The sequence below is a fragment of the Harmonia axyridis genome, chromosome 3 (genome assembly GCF_914767665.1).
Source record: "Harmonia axyridis chromosome 3, icHarAxyr1.1, whole genome shotgun sequence".
Lineage (NCBI taxonomy): Eukaryota > Metazoa > Arthropoda > Insecta > Coleoptera > Coccinellidae > Harmonia > Harmonia axyridis.
In genome coordinates this window covers 25,581,839-25,591,559 of record NC_059503.1, presented here as the reverse complement: position 1 = coordinate 25,591,559, position 9,721 = coordinate 25,581,839, and the positions used below count along the sequence as shown (strand labels likewise).

At 30.5% G+C, this 9,721-nt stretch overlaps 3 protein-coding genes across 3 annotated transcripts; 2 read left to right on the top strand and 1 right to left on the bottom strand.

The window, feature by feature from the left end:
- Window positions 1-262: 262 nt before the first annotated feature.
- LOC123677087 (elongin-B-like) lies at window positions 263-5,888 on the bottom strand. Its single transcript, XM_045613549.1, has 4 exons — window positions 5,735-5,888; window positions 5,582-5,675; window positions 3,732-3,876; window positions 263-1,080 (listed from the first exon to the last, which is right to left on the bottom strand). The coding sequence occupies exons 1-4, from the start codon at window positions 5,735-5,737 to the stop codon at window positions 969-971; spliced, it is 354 nt and encodes a 117-aa protein (XP_045469505.1). The 5' UTR covers window positions 5,738-5,888; the 3' UTR covers window positions 263-968.
- Window positions 5,889-6,115: 227 nt separating this feature from the next.
- Window positions 6,116-7,121, top strand: LOC123676383. The gene is made up of 4 exons (XM_045612259.1): window positions 6,116-6,241; window positions 6,361-6,445; window positions 6,548-6,713; window positions 6,937-7,121. Exons 2-4 carry the CDS (start codon window positions 6,371-6,373, stop codon window positions 7,089-7,091), a joined length of 396 nt encoding a protein of 131 aa, XP_045468215.1. The 5' UTR covers window positions 6,116-6,241; window positions 6,361-6,370; the 3' UTR covers window positions 7,092-7,121.
- Window positions 7,122-7,948: 827 nt separating this feature from the next.
- LOC123674777 (alpha-ketoglutarate-dependent dioxygenase alkB homolog 6) lies at window positions 7,949-8,922 on the top strand. The gene has a single exon (XM_045609854.1). The coding sequence runs from the start codon at window positions 8,159-8,161 to the stop codon at window positions 8,816-8,818; it is 660 nt and encodes a 219-aa protein (XP_045465810.1). The 5' UTR covers window positions 7,949-8,158; the 3' UTR covers window positions 8,819-8,922.
- The last annotated feature ends 799 nt before the right edge of the window (window positions 8,923-9,721 follow it).

Here is a 9,721-nt window from a genome sequence, read left to right as displayed (position 1 = left end):
AGAGACATGAAAAAGGCTGAGTATAATTAATAAAGTAAAAATTAATTTCTTGCTCATTTTCGATGAATGAAATCATTTAAGTTCTTTATTGAAGTATGAATAGCAATCTCTCAAACTGCATCCTTCATTCAGTGAAATAAATCAATTAGTTTTACAAAGAGAGGTGATGATGAATAAAGATTCATTAGAACTCAACAGAAACCTAGTTGGTATTTCATTATGCACGTCAAACAGTCTACATCTCGTAAGGAAGAATAACCAAAATAATAAATCATATTTATTCAATCCTTCGACAACTGTTTCACAAACTTAAAACTACTAAAGAAAAACTGATTTTCACTGAACATGTCACAAATTACCGACCTTTGATTTCTCCAAATTAAAGGAAAAGGATAGTGAAATAGGATTTTCTTAAAAATGAACTTCAACATGAGATATCTTTCAAATACCTTTTTTTTTTCAAATATTTTAGAGGTTAAAAACTTAATTCAATTTAGTGAATATACTTTAGAAAATGTCTTCCTTAAGTTTACTTGTTTTGTAAAGCACTAAGATATGCAAGGCGATACAAATTGAAACACTTCCACAGTATTACAAAAAATTTCCATTAATATAGAGGTCAAGCAATTTTGTTCTCCTGAGACTCAAAATTGGATGCCGTTCAGTCTTTAATCCTTCTAAACTACAGGCTTCACACTTCTCTTTAACTAGATTGTCAAAAAGCTTACTTCAGTATAGATGCTGAAGTATAATCATTATTTCAATAAAATAACTTTTCTTTTGTAACTTCACCCACGAAATTTATTCATTTATTGATGAGAAAAAATACAATTCTTGCCTATCAATTGCTGAGTTATAAAAAAATCAATTTATTGGTAACTTGTTTTTTTTGGAACAATAAATTAATGTAATGATGCATAAACTCAACTCAATTTAAATGCGTAATGTTCAAAAAATTAACATCACAATTAAGCCGATTGCTCTTGACCATTGGTCTCGGGGGTCTTCATGACGTCAGGTAAATCAGGTGGAGCAGAATATGGAGTTAATTCCAAGGCTTCAAAGGGTCCATTATCATCCCTATAAAGCAAAAAATAAATTGATAAAATATTGAGCTAAACAGAGGTTAAAATCTAAGAAGAGAACTCAGGAAAGAATTTTGAAATGCTTGATAGAGGAAATTGAGATAGATACCTAGGAAAAAGAAAATTGGATAGCTGTATATACCCCTTACATTTTCCTACTTAAAAATCTTTAAAGATACATTTTATCTGCAACTTTTTTTATCTTGGTTCATTATCACATAAAGAAAAATTTTTTCAATGAAATTGAAGAAATATAGGTAATTGAATGAAGGCCAGCTGCTGACTCAATAAAAGGACTTAAAAAACAGCAGTACTGCCTTCGAGTAGTATGTGCATGACGTCGAAAGGCGTCATCAGCATTGAACTTGTTAAGATAGACAAGGTTTATATATTTCTATAATTCATTCTACTGAAACAATTCTAATTAATTAGGATCAATATGAAGGTGCCTACTTATGTATTATCGAACTGTAGATTTGTTGAGGAAAATAGGCCTATCTAATTGAAGGTCTTGTTTTTATATTTGTTTATTAAACCCCACTTTTAAAAGATAGATCAGAACTGAACAGTGAGTAGTGAATTTCAAAATTGTCTTCAGGTCTCCGATTGTCAGATCTTGGTCTTTAGGTTCAGTCGTTTGATTCAATTGTATACAGTGCTGCCAAGTCAGTATATCAGGATGTAATATCAAGGTGTTAGAAAGAATTGCATAAAGAAGGTCGAATTCCCTTCCACAAACAGTGAAAGTCCAATTGGAAACAAGAGAATTCTTTCCTGTTCCCCTACCCCTGCTGCAAATCTTTGTATCTGGTTTCAGCATCATAATCTTAGTTCCATTTCCACCTAGCCTTCATGAGAGGAGCTTTTTGCAGAATAAGAATTGTCATTATAAAAGAATCATGTATTCGCTGGAACAAAAAGTTGATATCACTCAATGGCATTTGAAAGCTGACAGAGTGGATGAACTGATTGCCTTTGTGGAAGCAAATGAGCTTATGTCCAGCACTTAATTTTCTTAAGAAATTGACATTCCAGACTGCAGAGTTAAACTTTTTTTGAAGAAACATGGCTATGATCCTTCAAATTGAAAACTAACCACGAAATTTTCCTAGAAAATGTTATCAGGCGAATCGAATTTTATGAAAGAAAAATTCTGGAAATAACAAATACACAAAAATATTTATTTTACCGATGAATCCTCATTTTCTCTCCAAAGTCACCCTACATATGTGTGCTTTCACACTGAGTATTTTATCACAGCACCTAGACTATGATGAAGTAGTGAGGTCCTCTCTATGCTTGCCCTCTAGATCTAAATCTAGTAGGTCTTATTTGGATCTGTTGTTTTTCTTCAAGCTGTTGAATGGCATGATTTATTGTCCTGAATTGTTTTACAGACTTAATTTTTATGTTCCATCCTTTACCATTATCAGGAGCCTGATGGTTTTCTGGAGATGGAGACTCTCCATACAAACTACCGTAAACACTTCTTTCCGCACCGCATTACTATGCTTTTTAATTATGTCTCCTGTTTGAACTTGTTTGGAACCTCTCTTAACTGTTTTAGACGTGAAATGCTACTTTCTATAAGCTAGAATATTGTTGCCATTATTGTAGATTTCATTGTTTTGTTTGTGATTTACTGATATCTGTTTTCGATTGTTACAAGTATTGTTCATTTTTTATTTTCAACTTTATTGTACTGGTTAATGTGCTGAGAAATGCTCATATTCATAAATTAATACTTCAGTAGCTAGATATTGGACTTGAGAAAATAAATATTTGACACAATATCTTTAAAAAATTATAGATATAGACTGGTTTTTTGTTGTAGGACCTTTTGTAATTGATTGTAACTCAATAAGGGAAAATTTTTTTGCAAATCCCGCAAGATTCCATTGTAACTGCCTGTTTCAGCAGGATGGATGCCCTATTCAGGAATTTTTGAACAGAACTTTTCTTGGACAGCTCATGCACTAAATGCACTATACCCTGGCCAGCAAAGTCGCCAGATTTAACTCCATTCTTTTTTTGGTGAGGCTACTTAGCTCAAAAAATTCAGAAGTATCCACATGAAAATTTAGAAGAGCTAAGAATAAAAAAATATTCAATATCGCAAGCTAGGTAACACCAAAGGTGTTGTTGAATTTATGGAGTTTTATGATCGTTTTTTGAATAATTAATAATGAAATTTTTCGAATCTCTGTTGTATCCTACCCATGAACACAACATTTATCAACCTGGTCGCATTGAGATCATTACATCACCGTGAAAACATCGCAAAATAAAAATGAGCATTCACCATTCTCATTTTCTAAAAAATACCAACTCAATATTCAGATAATCTAGATCGAATCATTTCGAATACGCCTACCTAATCCTACACCTCTTTTCCCTCTAAGCGATACTTAAAAGGTAATTGTTCAAAGGACCGCATCATACTATCTTTATTCAACTAATGAAATTTTGTTTGTTCTTCACTTTGGATATCTATACTATGGAGATGTATCTTCACTAGTACTGTATGTGGAGCTCATTTGAGAATTCCATTAACAAATAAAATCAACAGATTGCTGGTACATAAGTAGACACCTTTACAGCAACTATCTAATATTGTTTTTATATAGAAAAAAAGACTGTCATCACCTTACTGCTAAACCAATTGTAGCTGGATTTTGAGCTTTGGCTGTATTCGATGTGAGACCATAATCCTGAAGCTGCTTTTCATCTTCCATAACATTATTTTCTCTATTGAAAAGTTTTTGATTTCTGACTGGTACTTTTAGGATACCTTAAAGGAAAATTCAAAGAATTAAATTAAAAACATTTTCTTCATTGAGGAATACCTATGCAATGAATTCATAATCAAACCTCATTAAATATTTTCACTTCAATTAATTACATTAATCTAAAATGGCTGATGAAGAAGAATCTAATATGAAATTTAAATGTAATCCTTCCTGATCAAAATTCAAAGTACCATTGTAAAATCAGATGTTTTTCTCAATGTATTAATGTAATAAATTTCTGTATGTATTAATATATTTGATGTAATGATCATAAAATGGATAATTAAAAATTTTGGCCTTCAAAATTTGTAGATCTTATTTTTAATCTGAGACAATCGTAATATTATATATTATATCCGATTAAATCTCATTCCTCCAATCGTTTTCACTGAAAGCCCTCTATGCGGACGGATGATTTTCTTTAATTCTATTTATAAATTCTACTGATTTTATAAAGCTGATTCAAATTTTGGAAGGGATATCAAATTTTTTTATTCTACAAACAATTTCAGGTCATTTATATTTACTACTCTTTACAAACCCATGAATCCTTAAAAAACTAAAAATAAGCATTTCTGAATATGTTTATTCAGTTCCGAAGGTATAACGGACTGCCAAAATGTCTGTAATTTTCGAATTTTGAGCCAAGAGTTTACTAAAACAATTCAATTCACTAATTAGGAGGAAAAAAAAATGATTTGGTATGCTAGAGCATGATACATATGAGAAAGAGAGAGAGAGAGAGAGAGAGAGAGAGAGAAAGGAAAATGTCTCACTTTCACATTTACTTGAGTATGACATAAGCTATACCTTGTATTCGTATATCATACTAGAGGGTTTTTAATATTGGGAGTAAGATGAACATATAAAAATTACTGAAAATAAATTTGAAAGGGTTGAAGAGAAATCATACAACTTGATAAGAAGAACCACATCTAAGAAATTATCATAAACAGGCTAGACCAGAAACTCCAAAACATTAAACAAAATGTTTTGAAAGGCAAAGTTGAATAAAAGACACAGGAAGGAAATTTATAGATACAATTAATGAATGAATTCACATTAAAATATACGAAAAATATGAGATTTGCTAAGAAACCAAGAAAAATGGCGAAATGTCTTCACCATTGTATGAACAACCTGATGAGTTCTTTTTATTTCTCCACTATATAAAAGTTAGGTGACAAATAGTAATATTGAAATTTTCTCCATTTCTGAATGCGCATCCATATGATCTAAATAAATAATAAACTTTTGTGAATAATTTGAATATGGGGTATCAACCTACCAAAATCTTATTATACATTTGTAGGAATTTGAAAGATTTTAAGTATGGATGATCTGGATCCATTCTCTAGTGTTCAAGAAGCTATATTCTGAGACTCTTGTTCCTGGTGAGCTGAAAATCTATGAAAGCTGAGAAAAACGCCTAGCAGATGGAATTGAAAAAGTATTACTCAAAACTAGATATGTATTACCTTCAACTATATTGTCTCTTACAATTAAAACAGAAATTAAAATAGATAAAATTTGTTGATTCTTTCAATCAGTGAATTTGAAGGAATTTGATTTTAAGTAAAAAAACGAAAGCCTAACAGATTCATAATTTTTCTCTTCTCTTTTTTCTATTCAGATAGATATTAATTTCCCATCAATAATTGATAAATAATACCAATTTAGTCATCACTATTCAACTTTTGTCTTTACCTTCGATCATTTTTTTTAATTCCAATACTGTTGTTGTATCTTTTGCATCAGTAAATATTGTTAGTTTTTTTCTTCGTATCATAAGAAAAACATCCTGTAAATTAAGGGAAGCGATTTAAATGATGTTAAAAAGATGCATGAAATTATATTTACCATTTTAAATAATTATAAAATATATCACTGGAATACTTATGAACTAATTAAAAATTTGATCAGAATACTCTTTAAACAATTTTTTTCATGATTGTTTATCATATATTTATCCCAATTTGTTGATTTTAGGATGCCAATCACAGTCCACAGAATATTGAATCATGAATTAGAAACCATAAAAAAAAATATCTTAGAGTATTTTTTAGATGCATCACAATTCACAATATTTTTGAATAAGTTCAAAAAACTATAATATATAATAATTATAATGAAGGCATCAGTCACATAGTTTCTGTAATGCAAATATTTTATTTGAGAAATTCAATTATGAATGTTGTCTATATCGAATATGACATTATAAATTATGAAGTATGAAAGAAGAAGAAACTTCGATATTCTTTGACATTATTGGCATTTCCGTCTTAGGTTCTTTCTTTCACAACGTGGTTTGCAGTGAACTTGTTCAGAAATTTTGTTGGTAGATTTCATCTAAAAGCGAAATATAAAGTAAGTTTTTGTATCTCGTATCAATTTTCTCGAATACGGAGGCAATATTTTCTGAAATATAATATTTGTGTTTTTTAATCTTGTTTTCAACTAATACAATGATAATTTCTTACTTTCAGGGATTTCACGATGCAATTGTGTTTCCGTGGTCAATCGACTCATTATATTGAGTGCGAGGGAACAGAAACTGTTGCCCAAATCAAGGTAAGCATTTTTCTTTTTGTAGGTTAGAATACCATTAAAATTTAGATTAATTTAAAATCACATATAATTGTAATATATTCTGATCGATCTATTTCTTTCCAGGAAAAAATTTGTAATTTAGAAAACATTAAATCTTCTGAGATTTTGTTGTATGCTGCTGGAAAACCTGTAGCTGACGATGACACTCTTGACTTATTTGTTAATACAGATATAGAAATATCTGTAGGTCTTTTGGGAGGAAAAGTCCACGGTTCTTTGGCTCGTGCTGGTAAGTTATTATTTAATGTGTTATTTATTTATTTTTTTTTTGTTATTCACACTCATTCTTCAAGTCTTATTATCTATATTGTATCTCAATATGATATCAATGAACAAATCGCCTCTTGAATGGCATTTTTTTTCATTTGAAATTGCATTAACCTACAATTCAATTGATGAATTTGAAATACATGAGTTGGGAACTGATATATTAATTCTAAATTATTCCATAGGTAAGGTAAAAGGCCAAACACCCAAAGTAGAAAAGCAAGAGAAGAAAAAGAAGAGGACCGGAAGAGCTAAAAGGAGAATTCAATATAACAGACGTTTTGTTAATGTTGTTGCGACATTCGGACGTAGGAGAGGACCCAATTCAAATGCTGCATAATAAAATTTAAATAAAGAAAATTCATATGTGTTTTCTATTCATTTTTATTTCATCCTGTTGAAAAACATGTAAATAAACCAATGATCACTATTACCCAATTTCTGTTGATCTCAGATTTATATTTAGCAACACAATAATATCAAATTTCAATTTGTTGATTTTGTTGCAAAATATATCATGAAAACAATCAACAGTTTTCAAAATTCCTTAACAGTCTGATTCTCTCAGTTTATTTAAGCCACAAAAGGTTTTTTTTTACAAAAACTAGAGAAATTCAATTTCATTTGAGAATTGATAAAAAACAAGCTAAATCCTGCAAAAAATATTCTGATAATTTCAGGCAGTAAAGCTATGCTATTGATATTTCACATACAATAAAGCTATTTCATATGTAAACATATCGGCGTCCCAATTTCCAGACCTATAGATCAAGGCCTAAAGGAATTGTGAAAATTGGAATTATACCGTTTTTCATCTAGAAATCCAATAATCATTATAAATAGGTTTCTAATTTGAAAAACAGAAGTTCTGGCCTTATTTGAATTCCAGTTACTCTATATATCCATATTCTTCTACTTGGAAATTTGAAGGCAGTTCTACTTTAGGATATTGAAAATTAATTAAATACTGACTACGCAAATTTTCTTCTATTGATATTTGAAATAATGTCAGAGTCGTTATAAAGTGAATAATTAATCAAAAAATAATACAAAAATTTTAGGATGATTATTTTTATTCACTGTTTATTGGAAGTATTTGGACTGAAAAATGCTAGAATCATGGATATTAGGTCTATGCATTGAACTAATAATACAAATTTTATGGGTCTATGGCGTTAACCTATGATATCCTGATATTCTGTGTTGATCAAAACAAATAACTAATTTTACAAGACTTCATCGGAGCTTCCTTTTATTATGTATTAATGGCAATCAATTTAATGAATCGATAGTTTATCATTTTGAATTAATGCATATATGCAGAACCCTTACTTCAGCCAAGCTTCAAATCTGATTACACTCTAAATTTAGTTGAAACAAACAATCCTTAATTTCATTTACCAATAAATGGAAGTCATTGATGACCCCAGCAAATACAAGATAACAGAAGCACCATCTGATGTATATTATATACCCAATTTCATTTCGGTTGAGGAAGAAAATGAGATATTGAAGAATGTATATAGTGCACCAAAACCCAAATGGACATATTTATCAAACAGACGTTTGCAAGATTATGGTGGAGTTCCACATAAAAGAGGAATGATTCCAGAAAAAATACCTCATTGGTTGAATAAATATATGGATCGAATAAGGAATTTGGGAGTTTTTGAGGGGACTTTACCTAATCAAGTACTAGTTAATGAGTATATGCCTGGACAAGGGATTATGCCGCACTTGGATGGTCCCTTATTTCATCCAATTGTTACAACGATTAGTTGTGGTTCCCACACTATTTTGAACTTCCTCAATAATGATGTGATAAGAAATAAAGTCTGTGAGTTATTATTAGAGAGATGTAGTCTTGTAATCATCAAAAATGATATGTATACCAAATATTTACATTCCATAGATGAGAAAGAGTCTGATACTATAAGTAATAAATGCATCAATTTAGAACAATGTTCTAGAAAATTTAAAATTGGAGAAAATTTGAAAAGACAAACTAGGGTCTCTGTCACCATAAGAAATGTTCCCAAAGTACTAAAAGTTAAACTAACTGTTTAGAATTTTAATGAATAATTTCATATGACCAAACAAAAATACAATTTTCAAGAGAATTCTATGAATTCACAAATCATTTCTATTCAAATATACTTATATGAAATATATGTTTTGGTCTTTTATTGTTCGATAATTTTCAATGAAATCCCCAAACTAAAAAACAATTGATTCTACTTGGAAAACACCACCACTGTTATGGATTGCTTTCAAATAATTCCTGACCATATTTTTTAAAGAGATGTGCATATAAAATATCTCCATGTGATAGTAAGATGACTAGATTACATTTTGTTTGAAAGGTGGTATTCACGTTCATGCCATAGTCCAAGAACTGACGCTGAATTTTCGGAACAAAACAGAAAAACAGTACTTTATGAGTAAGAGAATCTTAAATTGTGCCTTGCAGAATTATTACGTAGCATATGGAATTTGCAAAAAAATGTGTATACAGAGTGGTGCGAAGTTTTATGGTGTATAAAGGCTACCTAGACACTAGGGGTAGGAGAGGAGAAGCAGTGTGAACTTGGCTGGCAAAACGACTACCGTTTGTTTGACGTAAACACTGGAAGGCGTATTCGACTGGCTGCACCAGTGTAAATTAATTCGAGCTAATTATGTCATTTAGCTCTACAAAAATTCGGATTGTTGGAGCCAGTCGAATACGCTATAAGATCTATAAAACATGGTGTATGCACATGGCGGCTTTTAGTTTACATTTCTCTATGGTCATTACCATAGAGAAATGTAAACTAAAAGCCGCCATCTTTAGGCTCAGCCAATCAAAAACGAGACCACGCTTGTCGCCACTGTTACCTAAAGTAAGTATCATATCAGCTTAGAATATAGATATTATCCCGACTTTTGCCTATACGCGTAGGATTTCTCCTCGCCGTCGGCTTCTCACTC

Bases quoted from the DNA above. Each gene is read 5' to 3' on its own strand.
- LOC123677087 (XM_045613549.1), bottom strand. The intron at 3,877-5,581 runs GTAAAGACAAAA...TTTTCCTTTAAG, and splicing joins ATTAAAAAAAATGATCGAAG to GTATCCTAAAAGTACCAGTC. The intron at 1,081-3,731 runs GTGATGACAGTC...TTTGCTTTATAG, and splicing joins ACAATTGGTTTAGCAGTAAG to GGATGATAATGGACCCTTTG.
- LOC123676383 (XM_045612259.1), top strand. From the start codon at position 6,371: ATGCAATTGTGTTTCCGTGGTCAATCGACTCATTATATTGAGTGCGAG. The intron at 6,446-6,547 runs GTAAGCATTTTT...ATTTCTTTCCAG, and splicing joins AAACTGTTGCCCAAATCAAG to GAAAAAATTTGTAATTTAGA. The intron at 6,714-6,936 runs GTAAGTTATTAT...ATTATTCCATAG, and splicing joins CGGTTCTTTGGCTCGTGCTG to GTAAGGTAAAAGGCCAAACA.
- LOC123674777 (XM_045609854.1), top strand. From the start codon at position 8,159: ATGGAAGTCATTGATGACCCCAGCAAATACAAGATAACAGAAGCACCA.